The sequence below is a fragment of the Galleria mellonella genome, unplaced genomic scaffold, assembly GCF_026898425.1.
Source record: "Galleria mellonella isolate WM207_F2 unplaced genomic scaffold, CSIRO_AGI_GalMel_v1 utg223, whole genome shotgun sequence".
NCBI classification, from domain to species: domain Eukaryota; kingdom Metazoa; phylum Arthropoda; class Insecta; order Lepidoptera; family Pyralidae; genus Galleria; species Galleria mellonella.
In genome coordinates, this window is record NW_026442042.1 from 2,748,496 (window position 1) to 2,773,676 (window position 25,181).

Sequence of the window (25,181 nt, forward strand, 5' to 3'; positions counted from 1 at the left end):
TTTTGGTCGTTGCTAAGCAAATGTGGTATCCAAATGAGAGCTTAACTTTCTTACGCCAAGTTCTTCGATTTTTCGGGCAGTAGTCCCTGAAATGTCACATGACGACCTTCACGTGGCTTATCACTGAGGCTAAAGTGCTCACATAGAAATTCTAAATACCAGCATTCTACAGTCCTAAGACATGAAGCTGCATCACTAAATACAGAAACGATCTCCTTAAAGCACCGAAGTCGCGATAATCCCCTTTGAAAGTTATAAAAAATTATCGCACGCAAATTTTCCTTACATTGTCACTTTTGAATAGACGATACAATAAAACTATTCGACCAATCTAAAAACATTCTTTTGTTTTCGAATTCTAAATTTAAAAAGATGAAAATGCCATATTTTTTTCAATAATCGCGGGAGGTTGGCAAACAACACAACTTAAAAGGCAGCCTTACGTAAAACTGTTTATTATTGCATTTAAATTTTTGTTTTCATGCATCTTAATGGTGATATTTTTTGACAATTGAAAGTAATGTTCATTAGAGATCTAATTGTAGCATAGCAAAATATAGTAGGTCTATAAATTTTAAAATTTTGAATTGTACACATAGATTTCGCAACAAAAACATACCGTTAATGGATAGCACCTAAGGAACATATGTACCGAAACAGTAAATACCGAGTTTTAGATAGTCACATAAGGAATTTCCTTCTTGTAGCTATATAATCGATAACTCATCCATTATATTAATTTAAAAGCTGAATATTTATTCAGATCTGCTAATGCATTTTGTTACGATTAGGTTTCAATGAACTTTGCTAAAAAAAGGTGGCCAACAACGCCAACACATCATTCATCTTTCAGCCAAGCTGTCTATTATGAGTTGCAGTTTTTAAAAAGTTGGTAATTAACAGCGGACCGCGGTCCAGACCAGGTCTCAAGTTTTGAAGTGTTCATAAAGTTTGAAAAATGCCCCAATAATAATTAAAAGCGAGGGGCATAGGCTGTTGGCCTTTTTTGCTGCTTGCACGATCAGATAAGTCGCGTAATTAAAAAGTTGTTTTGTTTTTGCAAATTTTAGATTAAGTATTAAAAAAACAGTGTCATCCTTTCTTATCAACATCTCTACAATACGTTTTAAAAGTCGAAGCAAATAAAATTGAATAACGTTTATTTTTGAATCTTTAAAGATAACGTAATAATTCCATCTTATTTACTTTTAAATCGACTTATTTCAATAATAGAGAAACCAATGTTATTACAAGTATAGACTTTCTTTATGCTAATGCCAATGTTCCTTTGAAGCTGGGCATGTCTATTGAAGTCTGAAGATAACAATAGATTTGTCTTTTGAAGCGTTTCAACTGTTTCGGGAGTACAGATTTTCAATCATCTTTAGCTGTCATAATTAATCTACCGATACTTTAGTCTCAATTTCCTTACGGTCAATTTAGATATAATTGATTGCAAATTACCTAAAAAGCCCATATTAAGTAACTTAAAATATAATTTTTAGAAATATTTTAATTTATAATAAATTAAAATAGTTTTTAGAGATTATTTATACTGTTATATAAACTAATTTAGTTTATCATAAACATATAAAGTTACATTTGTTTTAAAAATTTGATATATTTTAAGTAAAAGAGAAGATTAATATTTGGTATGACCTACATAACCTAAAATAAAAATTTTCATGTATTGACAATTACTATTTTTTTTTTGTTTATTGTTCTTATTTAGAGGCTCTTATCCTATAAGAATATGTCAGCCTATCATACCCTAACCTTAATAAGTTATATCAGATACTTAATTTATAAATAAACTAGCGACCCGTCCCGGCTTCGCACGGGTGGACATTTTTACAACATTTTACATTTTTATCTGATCCTACCTAGCTATCTATTTCATAGATGTGCCCGCTCCCACCTGCCACTCTCCCGCACCGCTACAATGCCTGGCTAGCTAGCCACGCGGCCGACACAGCGCGGACAGCGGGCGGCGCCTTTTTCTATATCTAACTTTTTAACATAATACCTTTCGAATGGAATATATCTACGATTTGAAAAATTCAAATTGTATATAAAATAATTTATTTGGATAAGGATTAATAAATAGGTATGAATAGCATGTACAACACGACAGCTTTATTTTTCTATTTCTATGACTTATTAAATTCGTAATATCTATTGAATTGAATAACCGATTTAAATCATTCAAAAAGTAATCTACATAAATTGAAACAGTTTTGAAAACAATATTATTTATTTGCATAAGATTTTAAATAGAAGTATGAATATCATGGTTTTAATTTGGTCGGTAATTCTATCAACTTTTAATGTAACAAATGGTTATTGTGACATAACAATAATAGTTAGACATGATATCGCAAAGTTTTTTGTAGTTATTGATATTTTCTTCAATATTGTACATCATACTTTTGTTCTATCACCAGTAGTTTCCGCAGCGCACGCGACAAAAGATATTTTATAGCATTTTTTTACACCTTGAGTAACGTTACTAAAGTTTTAGTAGGGATCCCTAATCTTTTCTAACAATAAATAGCCTATGTTACTCAGGGTGGATGTAACTTTCTAATAGTGAAAGAATTTTTGAAATCGGCAAAGTAGTTTTTGAGTTTATTCATTACAAACATACATACACACAAAATACAAATCTTTCCTCTTTATAATATTAGTGTAGATAATAAACTTTAAAACGCAGTCTATTTTAATAGAGGGTGTAAGCGACGCTTTCTGTGCCTCAAAACTCAATTATTAATAAAATAGTTTGTCTATGTCATTGTCTCTGCGTGCGGTCGTTTTTAAACTTATAATCGGCGCAACGGATGCCACGCCTAGTCTGCATCTAGATGCGATCAACACCACACGTCTATTTATTACCTGTAATTAACGAAAATAAAATCGAAAATAAAATCCAATTGTAAGAGTCTTCGTTTTCTTGCCATCACTGTGACCTACCACATTCTATACCATACATAGAGGGAATCGTTGATACAAAAATATAGCAATTAAAGATTTTTGCCATTTCTTAAAATATTTGAAAAAATAAGATCTTTTACAAAAAATCAATATTAAGGTAATTGGATGTTAATAATTTATTAGAGAAAAAAAAACGATCAGCTGCGAGTTAAACTCACATACTGAGGGTTTCGTATATAAATATATATGATATAAAATTACCTTTATTGCATTTTTAATACGAAATAGATATCTAATAGTTCTTATTATAGATACGACAATTCGTAATTTATTATTTTGGAACATAATTGTGATTAAAAACTGGACCGTATAATCAAATTTGTTTTGGAGGTTTTTTTAGGAAAATTTCTCAAAATGATGCTAGTTATAAACATCGTTTTATTCTTACTGAAATATTCACATATACACTTATAAACTGTAATTATTACAGATTTTTCGTTTTAGAAACTTTGGAAATAAAAAGGGAGGAGGGATAGATTTTTTACATTTTTTATTATAACTAAAAAACTACGCAGTATAAACATATAAAAATATGTTTTAAAATATGCAAACCAAGCGCTTTCATATTATATCAAAATAAATTAATTAATTAAAAGTCATTTTTAATTTTGAGTATTAGTTTTGGATCCCACAGCAAAAAAAAAATTAAAAACTATTCCAAATTTCAAGTAAATAGCATTAGTAGTTACTAAGTTATAACGCTGTTATAGACGGACGGACAATCGCGCTATAAGTGTTCCTTTATACCTTTTTAGCATGGTACCTGTTAGTTAAATAAAACAATAAACTGCTTGAAATTATAAGTGGACTGTATTCCATAGAAAGGTTAGAGAAAGAAAGAGACTAACTGATAGCTTAAATTGTACTTTTTTACTAATTCAATTCTGGCTATGCTTAATCATCATCATTTCAGTCATTATCCGTCCACTGCTGGACATAGGCCTCTCCCATAAACTGCCATGAGGAACGGTCCTGAGCCACCTGCATCCACTGACTCCCTGCAATTCTTTTGAGGCCATCACTCCATCTAGTGCGGTTCTTTGAGCTATGTGGCCAGCCCATTGACACTTCAGTTTGCTTATTCTTCGGGCTATGCTTACTAAATGTAAATAAAAAAATACAAAATATGAAGTATTTTGTACTCTTTTGGTCAAATTTTCTTGAACATTACCCTAAAAAGCGAAAGCTAAATGTTAAATCAATATACCGGTAAGTTTGTTATGTTATTAACTACTTAAATATTTAAGTACTTTGTTTTAATTTCACCCTCTTATTAGTAGTTATAAGTTCCTCAGCTCATTAAATATTAAAAGTAATATTACAAACAAGTATATTTTAGCGACTTACTCCGAGAATAAAACTACGCAATGTATAATATAGGATGAGAATGCCAAAAATTACCATCAGAAAATAAATTTAAGTGTAATTTAGCAACTGGGTTGAATGGGATTGGATACAAGGGAAAAGGAAGACCCAAAATAGATCGAGTGTGTGAAAGATAATATGAAACTATAAAGTGGGACAAGGGAGATGAAATATCTTGTGACCCTAACAGACCCTATATAATGGAAAGACTTTCTTCATTTCTTACTCTATTAGGAATCCAAGTTAATATAATATTTATATATAATATTAACGACAAGGTATTCATACAGAGTGAAAAGGGCATCATTATAATATGTGAGAGTATCTACCAGTGATCTACCACTGTATTTGAATATTTTTCCCACAAATACAAGGAGAGAAAAAGGATAGCTGGACGCGCCGTAATTGTATGCAAGGCCATAGTTACGGGCAAACAATTTAAAACTAATATTATTTCAAATCCCCTTTACTGATTTTTATATTACCTTTTAATATGAGTATCAATTATTGAAAATAATATTACCATTTTTAAAAGAAATCTCAATTAATAAATCAAAATTGTGCCTACTGCGTACTTTCAACATGAAATGTTTCGAAATATTGAACTCGTCTCTATTTGTCTCGTAATCAGGCACAGGTTAATAAGTAATGAAGCGGATACGGCCGAGTTTTGTTTGTTAAAGTGATTATTCAAATACGGAAAGCGTTTTCGGGTTTCCCTAAACTTCCCTCATATTTTATTCACAGATTTTTCACGGTTTGAGAAATACGTAATTGCTAATAAGATTTGGCTTTTGGATTATACATAAAAAGATTTTTTTATTAAATGTTTGTAAGATCATGTTGGGCGGTCATAAAAGTATTTGGATAATATTATTTTAATAAATATTTATAAAAAAATAACATTTGTTTTGTCTTAATTTTATTTTATTATTGAAATATTATTTTTTTTTTATTTTATCTTTTACATAATTCTAATAGAGGTATATATGATTCATCATTTAATTCCACGTTCTCCCACGTTTGTAATTATTCTAATAAAATTTAATATCTTTCCCCAACATAATTGTTTCAGCGGGCCCTTATTATTTAATTACTATCCGATAAAATTTTCTTGAGGGGTATGTTAATAACGCCGGCAACTTTTCGCCCAAAAAGTTTCCTAAGAAAACTAATCCCGAGATTATATCCAGCGGTTCCCAATCAATTCGCCTATAAAAACACAGGGACAAAATGGTACCCTCTGTGAGTTAGTATAGTTGATACTCCTTGGAGAATCATTACGAAAATACGACAAAATTGTAGAGCGTCTCCGAGTTGGGAAGGGGTGTTATTTATGGAGGGCAGAGGCCGGAGTGTATCTGAGTGGCTCTATTAGCTCAACTAATATTTTCTTCTTCAAGTTAATTGTTATGTCGCCTTTAAGAGCAGGTGGCTTGTCCCATTAGGCCGCCGCGGGCGAGTTAATGTCGAGACACGAAACTTGAGAGCCACTGAGGGAACTCCGAGCCGCGGAAATATTTAAACAAATTAAAACTTTTTCTTTATGCCATTTCCCGAAGAGTGTTCTTATTGTGAATCGTTTTTATTGAGTTTCCTCCAGCTTTGCCATTAAAAGAGGAATTGTTCGGATTGATACCTGCTGCTGATTTTCACCACCGTACAACCCGCCACAAACTAAAGTTTCATCCCAATCATCTGGCAAGCGTGAATCCAACATATTTGATATAGAAATATCCAAATACACCTACATTCTTTACGAATTGCTTAATAAAGATTAGAGATATATGTACAATCGTTGCAAAAATTAACAAGATACAAATAATAATTGATCTAAACTGCTCTAATCCTTATAAACATTATAAATTTAAACCAATAAGTTCGCTTTAAGTTTGTGTATTAGGTACATGTTGTGCCTTAACGTTATAATAAAATATATCTACGTCGACTATCTACTCGTATACGTACTATTTAGCATTAAAAAAGACAAAAACTTACACGCAGAGAAAGTCAGGGGCACAGCCAGTTAATTTATAATTAATCTTTTAATAGTTAAATTAATATTAAATTTCCATGCCGACGACCGATAGGACTTTAATATAATCAATCTATAATTCCCATATTTAAAGTCGTCTTCGAAAATTTCTTAATTAAATCACTGTAGTGGTTGGTAAGTATTTCGATTAATTCCCAACTACACAGGTTAGTGTACACTTTGACAGACGCAAAGCTAACCATTACTACTGGACGATTGCTCTAGAACTGTCCAAGTAGCAAAGTACTTATGCGCTGGAGGTCAGCTAACTACATAGCTTTCGTGTTCTTCAGCTGACAATTCTAGTTTCAAATGTTACTTAAGTTGGATTCTTAATTTTTAACAGTTTATTTTATTTTGTACTATTTTAAATTTTCTTAAAAAGTGAATGTTGATTCATTTATGTGTTACAATAATATTCAATTAAATTTGAGGCGCAGTAAATTACTTAGTTTTATTACTAAAAAATGTATCATAGTAAAATCGTCTATAATAATAGTGCTCTCATTATCACTATATATATTCTACTCATTGTAATGCAGCGCGGTTGACAGTCGACATTTTATAAAATTTTATTGCAGAATTAAAGAATTGTATTAAGTGAATGTTTTGGAATTCAAACCCATCTAATAGTCATAACTAATACTTTCTCATAATCAAATATTTTGTTGAATCCATAAGTTACATATCAATTTTCTCTGATCTCAGGGACCTGTTAATTGACAATACCGCGTATATCATATGTTTATAAATAGTATTATTATTTCAAATTTAGTAAGTATCTGAATTATTATTTTTTTAATTCTAAATAGATATTGCTATAAAATAGTATTGAAAAAATAGAGCACCATTTATAAAATAGTAATTCCTGGCGTATAAAAATAATGACAAAGCACAATGTAGAAAATAGCAAAGACGCGAGATGTTAAATTGCCCAGTATCTGTTAAAATGCAATCTAAGTAACAAAGGGGAAAAATAAGGGGGTTCTCTTGAATGAAAACCTACACTAACAAACTGCAATGAGTAGCTCAGGGGTTATTCAGACTGTCTTCTTAATTAAATACTTAATAATACAGCAAGTAAAATGAAGGCATTGAAGAAAATTGCATCCTTTAAACAAATATGAGCCAATATTACAAACTTGCATTTACGATTCGTTTCAATTTCATAGTTTGGAAAATCTGTTATGTTACAGATCTTTACAAACTAATTTTAATGAATTCTGACTCAAAATTAAAAGTTGTCAGATTAAATATACTCGTATGTTGCTATTCATCTCTATTCAATATTTAGCTGTAATACGAAATTAAAACTAGATATAGAGAATGATATTTTAGAATCAATCCCGTGGTATTCGACTTTTACGTAGTTTTTATGAAAAATAACGATTGTGAAATTAGTAAATTTATCGGAAATAATACAAGAGTGAACCACATATCTTTGACTATTATTGACTGTCATACGTTAAGGTTATTTTAGAGATAGAGAACTGCTTCTGAATCGAGCACATTGTCTCCAATTTCTAGATAGATGCTGTGAAAAATAGCGAGTGTGAAATTAGCAAAGTTGTCGGCAATAACACAAGAGTACGCAACACATCTCCCGAATATTAAAAGGCGAATTAGAGTGGTCACGCTGCTATGTGTTCATAAATGTTCTTATTAGGGCTCAACTTGTTAGGTATAACGCTTAGGCTTACGTGACTTCAGTCCGTTTTGCAGTAGGCATTTTCTGACAATACATCCCATGTTGCATGTTAATGTCACGAAGATACATCGAGCGATACGTAGCGTCTTCGGTTCTTTACTTAAAATTCAGAATGTTTGTTGTAATTGTCATATAAATTATATTTCAACGTACTGTTCACAATTCTAAAATTAATACTTTGCCTAGCTTTTTAGACATAAGTGCAATAAAGTATTATATAAGTTTTGTTTACTGTATGTTTTTATGTTATAATTATATAATATAAATATTATAATATAAAAACACACAGTAAATTAAACAATTTATATTTATTGAAACTTTTTGACTAATAAAAAGTAGTACAAAAGGCAGGCTTAATGCTAATTGCATTCTATACCAGCCAACCTGTTAAAAGTATAGAGTTACTCGAAATAGGTTTAGTGTAGAAAAAAATTTAACATATATTAATAAACATAAACATTTAAACTAATATCCTACATATAATTCATATATATACACATTGAATTCCAAGTTTATCCTTTGAAAAGTTATCTCAGCACATGCGATCAAATATTTAAATCGAACAAAACCATAATCTAAAGGTAATCGCACACAAGCATTAACTCAAAAGACACCTCTGAGGTTCGACATTGATCACTGAGCCGAACTTCGGTTTTGCCGTAACGTCGCCCTAGGGAGTGGCCCCGAATCGCGGCACCCCTGTCCTTGTCCCACGCACCCGGTTACAAATAGGAAAGAAGGTAATGACGCGATATAGGCCTCACAAATTGACCGTAACAATACCGCATTAGGTCACAATCTATGTCGTAGGATACGTCATAATCTATTTTTTCGGTAGAATCCTCAGTGATTCGGCCAGGCATTGGGCGATGGCTTATTTGATAAAAATATATGTATTTTGGTGGCTGCCTCTCTGAACTGAATCCTAATAACTAAACTAATATAGAAAACGTAAAAATTGGATATGATGTTGGTTTCAATAACATACAAACTTCTCTACTGTATAACTTTTACATTTATATTATTAAGTATTGAATAATAAACAAAATCATCCTCTGTATGGAATGTATTCTGTTTTTTTTTTAATATTCCAAAAAAAGTTCTCATTTCGTCTGTTTAATTGTGTATGTTTAATTTTGATAATTAATTTTTAATTGATAAACTTTATAAAATGGAACTTTACTAATGTGGAAATGATGTTCTCGTTTTTATATATTTGGATATTTGTTACTTAATCCTTAGAATGTTGAATAGATGTTTGTACATGAGTAAATTATATCCTAACTTAATGCATAGGATAGTTTTTTGGCTTACGCAGGTAAAGTCGACAAATTATGTCAGTAAAATTTAGTGTTACAATTAAATTCGCTGTTAAATGGTTCTGTAAAACAAATTCTAAACTCATTTACCTGTACGACTGTTTAAATTATAAAAAACCTTTTTTTATAAAACTTTCATTAAATAGTACATACGAAACTACTACACAAAATTTCATAGTTTGTCAATTTCTTCTATTACAATGATGTCCAGACTTTATAGATGGATATTCTTCTCCGTATCTAATACTATTTGTATGATAAATTTTATAATGATGTGTAATAAAAACAATGATTATTGAAAAATGCTTTTAGTTAAGTGTAGTTGAATACTATTATAATTATTCAAAGAGCTGTAAAATCATCTACAAACTAGAATCTCAGAATCTCACTTTCACAAATATATATTTTTATACCGCTGAAATGGCAAACAAGCATACGACCCACCTGATGGCAAGCGATTATTGTAGCCTACGAATACTAGAGACATTACGCATTGATTGCCGACCTCTTTACACCTTTTTTGAAGAGCTCCAAGTTGTAGTCTCTTGGGAACACCTCAATAATATATAGATAGAAATTTATATAGAATTTCTAATATACGAGTATATATACAAAATATTTCCATTTAATGATATTACTGCTATTGAATATCACTATGTTAAGCCACCACTGTTAATTAGCCACCAATACCGCCAAATACGAGTTGAGGTAAACCCAATACCACGAAACGGGACAAGTTATCCTATCCAAATAAACAAACAATATTTGCATAGGTATGTATTGATATGTATTGGTATATTTTAAGTTCTTGTATATATAATTCTAAGAAATTATTAATTTAAATTGATTTAATTTGGTACACGTTAGTTTTAATGATAAAAATTTGATAATTGCCATACTAGAGAAGATTGCATTTATTTTTTAAATCCTTTTTCTGTATAACAGCCAAAAATTTATTTTAAGCTTTTGTATCTTAATAATGGAGTAAATACCGTTATTGAAAATATCGCGTAACATACAAAAAATGTCTTTGTAAGAGTATCATCTTTATTAAATAACATTAATTTTTTTTTATACCTCAGTGGTATAAAAAAAATGTTCATATCCATAGGCGACATTTACCACTTTCCATCAACTGGGCCATTAGCTTGCTTGCCATTCAAAATTATATAAAAAAATAGGTTGAGCTAAATCGAAATAATGAAAATAGGTTAATAAAAACAATAAATAAAATATCATGGTCTTTCAAACATATGTACATATTTAATAATATTGGAAATTTTGAGTACCGCCTCTTAATCGAATTTAACAAGGTTCCTCCTGTCGGCATAGAATATTTAAATACGGCATCGAAATAGAAGCAAAGAAAACACCGAGTAAACATTTCAAAAGTATAAAAAAAAAATTATTAAATATTTTTCATATAAACTCATATTTGTTTAACAAAATATTTAGAACTTAGATGTTACAAATATATTCTTTTAAGATAAATACTCTTATATATATAATTTTTTTTGTATTGTAATAATAACCAGTACCAAACCTACTTATTATTCTCTGTCATATCCGGTTTTAACAATCCTCATTAATGCGCTAACTATTGTCCTGTTTGAAATTATGCACATAACCGGACCGGATCTGCATAGTATGTACATTATTGTGTTATAAATGGTTGTAGTACACACTGATGTATATCCGGGTATGAATCCATTGAAACCTTTAAAGATATGTTATGTCTATTCAATAAACTTTATTGTACATATTCATTATTACTATATTAAATCATTTATATCTATTTATATCTTAAATAAATTTGGTAATTGGTAAATTTATAGGTCAACAAAATTTGATTTAACACTGAAATTATTATGTCAGGATATTTTTTTTTTTTTACTTATACATAGAAAACAAATAAGGCATTAATATTATATAGAAGAACCTACACAAGGTTTATAGAGAACGAACCCTTAAATTGAACTCAATATTCGTTTTAAGAAATAAATAGAACGTCTTCCTTTCCAACGCAAGATGTAAAATAAATCACACGCTTTCGATCCTGAATTACGGCTAATTTTTTATTCACCACAAAAGGGGAATTGTTCAGTTCACGCATGCTCAACAAAAGCGTAGCAATTCCCGCTTAAACAAATCACCACTAAACAAACGTTTCTACAGGTAGGAATAATTCAGCGAAAGGTCACCTGTTACGGGTATTCGACATCGATCATCGGGAGTGCGCTATGTAGACCTTCTCGTGTAATGTCGCCCTGGGGAGCGGCCGACGCCGGCGTCGAGACAAAGCTCCCGAGCCCCCGCCTGCCAAACTCAACTTGCCCGCTTTTGTACACACGCACATTTTTCACCGTAGGTCATTCCGTTATTCGCTCTGTTTACCCCTCGCAATGCCGCGATACGACATATCTAACACATCTGAAAAGTTAATAAGGAATTTATAATTAACCCGTACGTATTCGCATGCGGAGGCGTGACGCGTTGCCGTCAACATGAATATTTACAATGCAATTTCGTTCCATTTCAGATTTATCACTGGCTTGCGTTAACGGGGAGTTTTAAAAATATTCCTTCGTGGCCAAATTTAGGTTCGCGGGCAAGAGTTAGCGAGCGATGACAGCACATCTGCTGGCTCGTATTGTTCGTGTCCTAACCGCCGACTTTCCATTTATTTCTCTATGAATACGTTATTACCTGCTCGCCCCCGCTTATCAAAGTTTATTTGCAGCGTGTGGTTTACTCTGTACCAGTGCTTATTCGTTATTACAGCGGCGGAGTGTTTTATTGCCGGGGCGGGGCTCAAATCGCGCACGACGCCCTTGTTTTTCGCTATTTTTCCTCGCGATCTTTGAGGATTTGAAGTTTATTTTATGTCTTTTCTCTTGTTGCAGATTGAGGACGCCATGTTAATGTTCGACAAACAAACCAATAGGCACAGAGGTAAGTGATAATTTATATCTACAATTCTTATATTATCTACTACGAAATAGAGTTTCTATAGATGAGAATTCCATTTAACGTAATATTTTTTTGGTAAAATATATTAAATGAGAAAAAATGTTTGCAAAACATTTCTCTTTATTTAAATGTTAAATTTAATAATTCATTGACTTATTTTGTTAATATACCAAACGCTTGCGTGTTATTACTACTTACTTGTGGGTAATTATTTGACTTAAAGAAAATAATTGGCAATTGTACTCACGTAACTAAACTTTAAGGTAATAGATCCGTTCTAAAAAATAAAGCTTTTTATTTTTTCTAAAGGTAAATTTATATTGGCAATGAACTATACGTTCTTTATAACTACATATATATATATATATATATTGGTCACGAATGTAAAGGCACTCAAACCATTAGTCGTTCTGTATTAACAACAATCCACCCATAGCAACCAATAAATATCCTACTACTGGGCACGAATTTCTCCCAAAGAGAGGAGGATATTAGCCTACTATTACCTCGCTGATGGAGCGGCTTGATACGGGGTTTTATTACGAGTTTTCCTTTTCTTGCATTGATATATTGCACTTTGTTCCTTTATTCGTCTCTTACAACATCTCGGGAATTAAAAAGAGTGGCAGCATATTGTATTCTTACTCTGTTACGACACGGATTATATAAATGTATACTCGTAATTGCATTTCCTAAAAAAAAGATAATCTATAAATTGCCTACTTATACATAACAATAACTAATAATGAAATAATCATAATAAATATTTTTTATAGTACTTACTGAGGTGGCAAACAAGTATACGGTCTACCTGATGGTAAGCGATTGCCTGAGGCTACGAACTCCTGCAAAACCAATAGAATTACGCGCTGTAGACATAATTTGCTAAAATGTGTTTAATCGATATTCACCTTTTGCCTTTGCTCTACTCTACAAAAATATTAGTTCGAATTCTAAAGGAATGTTTGTTCTATTTCGAACAATGTATAGAATATAAATGCTTATAGGGCAATAACGTATATTACTGATCATAAATTAAAGGGCACGCACGAGCAGAGGCGTGTCACCTTGTTTTTCCCAACAAATACAATAGAACATCCAAAGGCTTGCATGTCACACACGGAAACATATCATTTTTGTTCGCGTCTCGCCTCATTTCTCTAGGCGTCTTCGCCGCAAAATCGTAGCCATTTAACGAGCACCAGATAAATACGACTCTCGATAAAATGCGGCCAGCTAAGACAGATCTGTCGCAGTTTACACGCCTTGATTCATATCATAAATTCGTATAAGACGGGAGAAAGTCACGGGAGTTCTAGTTAGAGTGGTAAAACGCTTGGCTCATGCGAGCCGAAGCGAAACGGAGGTTCAAGGTGGCATCGAAACTAAATAGGTTCACCGTTTTCGGTTCGGTATTGTGCTTCCCTCCCTCGTGATACGACTATTCCCGACTAATAAATAACAAATCGACACCCAGATAAAATATATGGTTTCCTAGTACAGATTTTGTATTACAGCGAGGGTAAAAGGGACCGCTTGAGGGTTGTTCTATTTTCAATTTCCACTCTCCTCTTATTTTTATTAATAATTTATTTTAAAAGTTTAGTGAAATGATACAAATAAATTTCATCCCAAAACTGTAATGACCAGAGGCTTATGTAATCAGTTTCTTTCATTATCCCCGCAACGCGTAAGATTTTAATTAAAATCCACGAAAATCGTATCAAGGCAAGCCATCTTTTGTTGCCAACGAAGGTTCCCTTGCAGCAGTTACAACAAATACAATGTTAAATTTGCTTTTGTAATCCCCATTACACAAAAACAGGTTGACCCAAATATTCAGCCTCGGTGAAATATCGTTGCGCCGTCATTTATGCAAGTTCGCAAAAACGAATCCTGTTTCAATGAGGGCCGAGCGAAAAACGTTCCTTTTCTTGTTGGCATAAGACATAGAATCACTTACGCTAGCAGTTTACCGGCCCCAACGACTGTGCCCTTTACGTGTCATTTGATTGATATTTTGAGAACCCTCTGTTTTTTAATTATTTGAAACGTACTTATTAAGGTATAGTACGTAAGTCTCTTTATACATATATTTAAAGACTGTTCGTATCTTGTAGATAATGTACACAATAATGACACAACAAAATTTTAATCTCTAAAATGGATAAAGAAACTAATTCCAAAAAAAAACACAAATTACATTAATCTCTCAAAATAAGATTCGATATGATTCAAGCAATATGTAAACGTATAAGTTCGTAAGGAATAATCTTATATAAATATTCCTTAGGCCGCCCCTAATACCACTGGCGGGTTATTATCCCCACAACGTAATCAGTTGGGTCGGGTTATCCTTGCAAGAAATGTAAAAATATCTGCTGTTTATTTGTATCAAACTCGGAGAAGAGGCAACCCAAACGCGTATTCAAACTGAATATGAATGCAAACTGCCCCTGCGAACGGCCGGAATGGCGAAAATCAAATTAGGTATGGCTTGAATACTTCACGGCGACGTCGGGAAAAAAATTGAAATCAAATATTCATTGACTTTCAACCGGATAAGCCGACCCACAGCCATTTCAATACATTTTATTATCTATTTTTCGCTGCGAGGACCGGCCTCCGTCTCTACAAAACGCTGTATTCTCATCATCTAAATTATTAACGAAAATTTTATCAATAGCAACACTGTTAATAAATTGAAATTTTTCCAGATTTAATAGTACAATGTTTACAGAGGGAAAAATAATTATCAAAGAATTGATGCGTACTAGGAACGTTTACGAACAAATCTTTAAATAGCAAAAAACAAAGTACTTGTCCTCATCTGTTCTCCGCTTACTTTTTTAAACCATACAACGGATTTTGACAGGCATTTCACTGAAAACTGGATATTTTTTACGGCAGATTTGTATATATCTTAATTAAAAATTTTTATAAGTAGATAATTACACCAGTGTAAAGCCAGGGTGGGTCCCTAGTTATAATAAAAAAAATAGTAGGTATTTGATTTAAATGAATGATTTTAATTTATTAACAGTATCTTCTAAATAAAAATTAAATGTAAAATTTTTGGTAAGAACATTATTTAAGAACGGCTGGATCGACACTGCCATTTTTTTAAAGATTAATTTAGGATTTTAGACGAAGAAAAAAATTAAATTTGAATTGAAAAACGTCCGTTTGATTAGCTACTTATTGAATGAAATAATCATGGGATATACGAAATGTTTTATTGTTTATGTACATATATCTATGGTTCATATGACAGTGATATTTTTTATGGAAATTATCAATGAAGATAGATAATAAATAATATATAAGAAATATTTTTAATAATAAAAAACCTTTCTCATAATGGATATGTTAAGCGAATAAATCACATGTTGAATAGGGACTTAATTCAAATGGCGATTTCTGTGTAAAGCTGTTGAATCTGTAAAAAATAAAAACCTTTTAGCCTTTTCAGTACATTAAATATGCGGGAATAATGCGTTTAATAGCACCCTTTACTTTATTTACGACCTATCCTGCTGCAAAAAAAAATAATTAACGATGACCCCTTACAAAATTTCTATTGTCTTTTTTTAATAACTTTATTTTAGGCCAATAAAACTCCTATATCGCATTTAAGAGATAAAATTTATCATAAGCATTAAAAATAAATACAAAACACAAACATTGAAAAGAATAAAAGCTGTGATTTAATAATTCAATATACATATTTCTATAAGGAAACTCGATGTGTGATCAGAATGCGACATAACTAACATATTTATTATTCTCCCCGACACATCTCCAGAAAAGTAGTGAACACTGATCAACAAGCCGTTTCCAAGGGTTTGTTGGGGTTCGTTTGCCATTCAAAGTGTCAACGGAGCTTGAAGAAAATGCCATTATACAAAGGTAAGACTGGTAAGACACGAGACGTAAGAGGCAAAGTTCATAAATATTAAACAAAAAAACTAGCGCAACCAATCTCAGCGGAGCGTATTCTGTTCGGTACTAGTAGCCTACCTTCCGCGCCTATGGGACACATTTCTAAGAATGCGTGCTTGCTACCGTGAAAATTTCACCTCTCACTTTGCATAAGAGTAGTGCTATCTATATTTCATTTGACGCCGTGCGTGATATGTAAAGACACCTATCGCGTGAATCATAAATGGCGATCGTTTTCTTCGAGTGGCATAAAATTTCTGTGAATCAAAAGAAGCGAGCAATAGGGTACTATATAACTGTATTTAAACTTTATACCTTTCCTACCATTAAATTTTCTACGCAACCTTTTTGTTTATTCACAAATTTTCCTATATAAAAGGCTCGTCGAATAATGCAAATTACGTATCAATTTTAGTTATTTTTATTATTTACTCGTACGCAAACTGTATTTACTTCAAAGTGAAAAGGAGTTTATTATACAGACAGATACAGAAAGATATTGATTTCTTTTTATCCCGGTCAGTAAACATCCCGGTCATGCTGACGAAGTCGCAGGTAAAAGCTAGTTATTTTAATTATAATATGACAACTTATTAAATAATATAATTTTAATTTTATACAATAAAAATTAATCATATAACAATTCAAATATTTAAAATATCGTTCAGTTCGATTGGCAAAACAATTTACTATTTTTGTACATATCGAAGCATTCTAATGTTGTAAGGCTACTAAAGTAGTGCTTTCAGACTGTGTAAACCGCGCAATGTTATTCCCAAGTCAGCAAAATGTAAAATGATCTTTATTACCACTTCGTAAGGTCGATGTTCAGTTTCGTTATTGTATTTACCTAGCGCTAAGTGGAAGCACGTGGCTGGCTCCCGAGGGAGAAACGGGAATACACAGAGTTTAGATGCATCTTGCGGGTTACCAACAGCCCTTGTTAATATCATGTATTACAATTAATTGAATTCAAACAATGACTTTTCCAAGTTACAGTAGAATATTATGAAAATGTTCAGATTATTTTTGTAACCGACTTAAAACAAAAGGAAGAATTAAATTTGACAATATTTTTATTTTACGTGTTCATTTAACTAATTCTGAACCGATTAAGAATTTTTTTCAATCGAAATGATACTTACATAATGATGATGTACAAATATTACCAATATTGAAATTAATTAGATTTTTAACAAAATCTTGAATTATTAATATACATTACATTATTATATACAATACATTGATTTAAAAAAAATTAATGGGCTAAGATAGAATAAAAATCCTGCTTGCACTTAAAAGCAGGTTATTTTGCTCATAATGACAATTTCGAAAAAAAGTAACCATGATGGTATAAAGAGAATCGCGTGAAGGTCGAGCTCAAATGGTATATTGCTAGCAATGGTGTTGTTAGTTCTTATTACTTATATATTCCAATTCCTTCACCCCCTTGATTTAATGGATGATGGAGGGTTTTTAATGGATGATAATGGAATAGCAACCCCGCCAAGCCTTAACGATATACACTGGCGGGGCACCAGTGAGGGATAATAGGTGAGAATGAAAGAGCAGGCCAGTTAGCCGATCGTGATGAATACACCTGGAATTCAGCACGATGGTTTCCAGGGAGGACCACGTGAATGTCGACCTGATAGGGATATTGCAATGGGAGTGATAGATATTCTTCCCCCCTGATTTATAGGGTTAGAAAATAGCGGTATTATTAATCTGTGTGATTATTATATGATTAATAATTTTCAGTTTACATACAATCTCAAACTGAATGGCTTTAACAGGAAACAAAACTCCCTTGTGTTCTATCGATTACATAACTGAGTTATGAGTAATTGTTTGACATGATATCCTATATAGCTACCTTCCGATCCACAAGAAATACACAGACAGAAAGTTGTTTTACTGGTGTAAGGGTAACACCCTCTGGTGTCAAATATTTCTAAAATAGTTATAGAGGTGTGGGCGGCTAGCTGTCTGGATCTATAAAAATTTTACAATGATTTTTCATGAAAAGTTATATAACAAGTATGCTCATAATTAATTTTAAAACTTTCGCGTTGTTTACACATATTTTAAGTACCCAATCGGCCAGTGGTGACCACGACGTGGTGTAATCCACGTCAAAATGACGGCAATAAAGAACCACATGTATAGGTACTATTTACATCGCGTTAAGTCCCGATTGTGTTTTTAAAACAAGTATGGTCATGCTAATAACATACGAGTACATATAGAGGTTCGAAAATTTTAAGATATTGGCAACGCATATACAAAAGCCTAGATAGATTTCAAAAAATCAGTCAGATTCAATTCCATAGATAAGCTATATCTTCTTCCATGCACTAAAAAAAACTGAAACTAAAAAGAATTTATTATTTATATTCTAGACTACGCTTTACTATCGTTCAGTAATTCTTACCTATATATAAGATTCTAGTACGTAACCACAGCCACTTCAGTACGCCGTAGTGTAAAATGTATTCTAGCGCGATGCATGGATATGGGAAAGCAGAGTTTGCTCATGGGACCGCTATATAATCACCTGTTCACAGAATGCAACTTTCAGCGGCTGATAAATTGAGATCGCTACAATAAAATGAAATAGAATGTTACTTTAAACGTAGACATGGCACCTATTTATACTCAGTGTCAAATAATTATGTACTATAAATTTAGAAAGTTAACATTTTTGAACGTTTGTTCAATTTTGAAATTAGCTGTTTGTATAGGTCTAGAATGGAAAAGTATCCTAGATTAATAGGTAGTGTACGGCTTTGTCAGAGTCATATATCATCATCGTCATCACAATTTTATCAGAGGGAGACTTTGTACAAAAGTCGTTTGCTTGGGTACCTCTGTCCCATTCGTGTTTCCGTAAACCGTAAATCAGTTGTATTTGTATGGCTGTGTTTCGATTTGAAGGGTGGCATATGGCGTGAATTTACAGGGTACAGAGGAATAACACCTGAGTCCTCAGGAATGGAAACGCATGGGGGGTATCATGGGCGAAACAGTATACTCTGTTATATCCATGGTACTGTTCATGTCTATATGCGACGGTTACCACTTTCCATTAGGTGGGCCGTCAGCTTGTTTGCCATTCTAAGTTGTATAAAAAATAAATCATATCAGCTATCTACTGTCTACTGTTGAACATAGGCCTCCCCCAGATTGGCAACCCTAACTACGCTTTGATGATATTTTAAGAGGAACGCTGTTACCCATCTTTCGACTATTAAGTTCCCTTAGTTGCCTCTTACGACACCCACGGGAAAGGAAGAGGTGACCTATTTTATGCCAGAACCGCACGGCAATATTCGTATACACCATACACTTCATTGATATATAAAAAAGAGTTTACTGATAACTGAATAGTAAATATAAAATGTAATTATAGTGATTTGATAATTATCACTAATGGTTTTGACGCAAGAAATTCCATGGATATTTTATTTTATAAGATAAGATATTCCATGGAGATTTTATACAGATAGAATATTTTTATCTTATTCTAGTTTACGGAGACAATATTGCGAGTTAAAACGAGTATAGGATACATAATTACTGACTGTTAGTTTGATTCTCGACAGCAGAGGGTGCTGCTGTCATCATGTACCTGGTCATATTATAGTACAAAAATAAATAGTAATCCTCTGTAATCAGTAGTTCTGTTTTAAATATAATTATTTTCATAATTATTTTGCCGTCGAATCAGACACTGTTCCTGTGGCCGTAAATACATAGATGGGAAATGTCAGCAATGAAGTTTAAAATGAGTTTCATTTAATGGCTCTTGTTTCTTATCAAAATATTCCAGGTTCATGTAAAAAGAGCTAACCATGTTTAGAAATCCCATTTGAAATTAGAGTTGGGATTTGAATACGTTATAGTTGAAAATTAGTGTTTTGCTCTCTGTACAATATACACTCCTGAGCTAAGACCTTTTTGCGAGGCTACAGTATACATTTCCTAATCTAATACCCGCTGGTTAACTAAGTTATATAAAATACGTGCACATTTTAAAGCACACTAATAAAATAATAAATGTAAGAATACGAAAACTACGAGAAGGACATTTTGGTTTGTTTTCTTAGATTACGGAAAATAAAAACCTTGGAAAATGAGGCAGTATGTTAAACAGTTGTACTACTAAGGTTGTCAAACTGGTAATAAACGAATGAATGAGTATATTTGCATTATACAATATAGGAAAAAAATAAAACAATTAATAAATTTGAGAAAGCGCTCCAAATCACTTTAGTTCTGCAAAATGAAGGCACGTATTACGTTTACCACAATGTGAAAATGCCGACAGTCGATAAAATACCTCTATTGTCTATCGATACTTACTAGTTTGTCTAAACGAGTACGTTATTCTACATCTATGGTCAAAATTTATTTTTTCTATTATTTTCACGAAAAAGCCTTATATTCCAGAAAATTCGATTTAATCTCACAGGCACGCAGACTGAACTGTAAAAGTTGGAGGCCTGAAACTTTCAATGTATTAGTCTCGGATCTACGCAGTGCAGTAGTAGGTATAGAACTGATCAACTTAGAAAATAGAGCTCTACGGCTAACATTGCACACGTATCATAAAAGGGCTAATGTTTTTAGTAGCGAGACGCTCTTTTAATAAATCATCGTCATCAATTTAATCCTACCATCGTTCTATGTCTCTATAGTCTTTCTCTGTATTTCTCCACAGAGCACAGCTCTAAGCCCCCTGCAACCGTCAACTCACTGCAACATTTCTGAGGTTATCGTTCTACATCATATACATACTCATCTATCTCTATGTATAGTGTATCTATAGAATATGAAATATAGACACAAGTAAAGAAACTGGCCCAAAATTAAATGAAAATAAGGCTAATCCTTTAATATTAATAATTTATTGCTTATTCTCACCCACCCACCATGCAACCGACACGTTGGATTCAAATAGATAGATATGTCAAGTATTACATTTACCACAACGGTAATAGTCAACAAATTATAATTCGACATTAGAATTGTGAGCAGTTTTTGTCGCCTAATCAAAAAACAAAGAAGTGCATTTGCATAATAATAAATTAAGAATTTGTCGTAATAATTCATAATTTTTTTATAAAATCATCATAATAGCATATCGCTCGCAAAAGTACTATTCATTTCTTTCCTTACCTAAACCTAGATGTTAAATTCCATTATTATTTACCGCCATAACCTGTAAGTACTAAAATATTAACAGCTACATACAGTACAAGCTATATTGGTTGCAATAACTCTTATAAGTCTATTTTCACGTTACTGGGAGTTTCAAAGCCCAGTGGAGATCGCGCCGAGAAATGGTGAAAATAGCAGGATTTTACCACGTCTATATCTTCTTTACTTGTCCAAAACTAGTTCTAGATAGAAACTTTTAAATGGATTTGTTAAAAATAGATTTATCGCAGGTTTAGAATATTGTGCTATTGCAAAATTTGAAATGTAATAATTTTTCTTTCAAAGGTAAGCAATACTTACATGAAACAAATATTTTACACTTGGAACAAAATACATATGTTATGCAGAAGGAATAACTATGATTGTATTGAAAATAATATAAAAATCTAATACAAATAAAACAGATTTTTTATACCATACAGATCATTTGTTGTCCCTTATGTTATATTTTTGTTTAAATCAAGATTATTTTTAACTATGACTAAAAAAATTATTTTAATAATTTCCAAATGTGCATTAGAATACATTAGAATTATCCATATATTCAAACACGTCTCATATGAAGCTTTTTATTTTTTACTCCTAATTACCAAGTATAAAACAAAGAAATTTTTACTAATAACTTGATTAAATAGTCTTTCTCTAGAAATGTGTCAACGAAACGGCCTTTATTTAGATAACAATTCTCTGACCGTTTATTGTAACTTATTTCGACGTACATTATATATCTACTGTATGTATACATGTACTATATACAGTACACAGAAGTGTACAGAACTACTGTCTACTTTTTACTAAATATTTTCGTCGTCGATCTGAGCATCTATTACTATACAGACTATTCTGACGCAATGACTTTTCAATCGTTTCTACTCTATTTACCTTAAGCTCTCAATAATTTTCCACGATGTCATTTCCCGTACTCACTATTTTTTACCCTTCCCTCTTTGTACCCGGTCCCGAGTATTCAGCTAGAGGAAATGATTTGCTAAAACACACTCACGATGTACAATGTGAAAGCGTCGACTCCTTAAATGCGCCATTGACGATCGATTATACTGATTCCGATTTATAGCTACCCATTCTTATGGATTCATTGTTGTCAATTCCAATGTAATTAATTATAGATCAGAAAAAAAGAAAACAGATTTATTTGGAAAAAAAAGTATAGAATTATAGTTTATAAGTACAAGGCTTTTTTCAAAAATGATTTTCTTGCATCAATCAACAAAATACAAGGAAGCCGTTTATGCTTGTGTTGTGACGTCATGCGGAAACTGGCAGATTATGTTGATCACAGAAGCCTAAATCTATAAATAGATGCACGAGATCGGGCAAAATAGAACAAAAACAGTAGGGAAGCTGACCCTGGATATAGCAGGGATTAAAGCTAGGCCGAAGAGATACAAAGCTTATTACATAGGTATTGTCCAAAATCTTTTTGGTTTATGACAAATATATCCAGTAATATGAAACAAATAATGCTCTACCATAATATTAACATAACATTCTTATTTAATAGATTTTTCAATTCAATAATAAATCATATTAAATATTACTTAAGTACTTATCCTTATTTGTTAACAAATTGAAAATAATAATAATCACAATTACTTATAAATATTCAACTGTTTAATCAGTAGTACTAATTTATAGAACGTAGAAATTGCTCACAATTCTAATAGATTAGTCTATGTGCGATCAAACTACATTAGACCTGAGGGACAAGAGTTGCATACATTATTTCCTCTGTAAGGCCACTGGAGGTCTACAAGACGATCTAAACGCAAATTGAGTGCCATCTACTGAAATATTGATGAAGATTATTACGTACATATTAGTAGATGTGAGTATATTGGCTTCTTACATAGTTACATTTTTAATATAATTCTGAATAGTAGTAAGTTAATTTCTACAGACGAATATGCACTGTTACCACTTTTAATCAGCTGGATTGTTAACTAGTATGCCATTCTAAATATTATATCATTTAAAAAAAATGCATGCTCGATGCTTTAACTAGAATATCCTATAAATGTTATAACAAAATAAATATTAAATAATGTGTTATTAAATATCATCCTTCACAAATACATAAATTGCCAAATGTCGTCCCCATACCAATTTTCACCGCACGATTTTCAATTTGCATAGTAAATCTAAAATGGAATTACTTTCGCGCGTTTTTGTGAGTGCATCTGGTTTCATACAATTTTAATATATTAAAGAAAAGAATCACGCAATGAAAATTCACCGTATAATCTTACCTTAATAAATATAATCAAATATGATCTATATTGCAATATAGGTAAGTACTTACAACTCGGAGCAATGTTATATTTCAGATAAACTTAGGATTTGCTCCTCCAGCGATGCAACATGTATTAACGCTGATGATCTCCGTAGATCTATTTCCTACCTATATTGACTTCGTATAATGTCTAAATGCAGTAATATCTTGGAGATGTTAAGTTACATTGTTAAAGCTATACTCCACAAGTATCAGTTTATATCTTTGTCTACGTGTTACCGATCGCCATCATTGCTTAAAAGAAAATTATTACTAGTATTGTACACTTAATTAATTTGTAATAGTTTTTGAAACCGTTATATTTAATGAACCTCAAATAAACTTGTAAGATAGATAAATTGTTATATAGTATTCATTCAGAATCCATGCTATATGGTACTGTGGTATTTTATATTAGTATTGGGAATTTTATGGGGGAGGCCTACAAAGGTTGAAATGATGGTGATGGCGATGATTAAAAATCTTATATCGCATTCGTTTTTTATCTGTGCCCTCGATAATAAAATCTAATTAGTTTAGTTAGTAATGATAATTGTATAGCTTTAGCGTAATACAAAACAAAATCAGCCTAGCACTAGCGACAAATTTAATGAGATGCTTTTACTTTTTCATACCTGTAGTAAACTTTTTTTTTTACAGCAAAAGAGAACAGCTTGTTTTGTGACGACTGTTGCCTTTATCTAGTGTACAGGATATACGTCATCATATTAGTTGGCGTAAAAGGAGAATTCCAGACCCAAATAGAACTATCGATATGTACGTTATCGCTACCATATGCACGACAGAACGAGAAAACAACATGTGTTATTTTTAACGTAAAAGATAATAACGTACCTACTACTATCTACGTATAGTCAGACACGTTATCAAAAGTCAAGTTTGCTTCTCTCCCATATAGTTTAAGCCTCAAATACTGGTTTAATTATGTTAATAGGTACTACAAGTTTGAATTAATACTAAATGTTTAACATTTGGTAATTTTATATTGATAAGGAATATCCAATTTAACATTTCTAAGTATATAATATTCTTAGATCCTGATGTTCAAAATCTATAGTTATCTTTACGTAGCTTAGAATTTCAAAAATCTGATAGCCCAACTGATAAAAATTGATGACCGTTGCCTCTAGATATGATACCATAAACATAAAATAGTATACTGTATCGCCCATACGTAAACATTTCTGAGTCTCTGTATACTGTAATATCACAGGCATAAAAGACAGCCATGCAAACACAATTATTTCATGACATAAACACGAATAGTTCGTTAGAATTAGAGGTATCCAAGCAAATGACTTATGTACAAAGACTCCT

General features: G+C 31.9%; 1 protein-coding gene across 6 annotated transcripts in view; it reads left to right on the plus strand.

Moving 5' to 3' along the window:
* Positions 1–25,181, plus strand: part of LOC113517205 (RNA-binding protein Musashi homolog Rbp6) — a 659,940-nt gene that overhangs the window by 476,715 nt on the left and 158,044 nt on the right. For all 6 annotated transcript variants that reach the window (XM_052894657.1, XM_052894659.1, XM_052894660.1 and 3 more), the window contains one exon: positions 12,322–12,370. In XM_052894657.1, the coding sequence (XP_052750617.1) occupies positions 12,322–12,370 (49 nt within the window). The remainder of the gene's footprint in view (positions 1–12,321; positions 12,371–25,181) is intronic.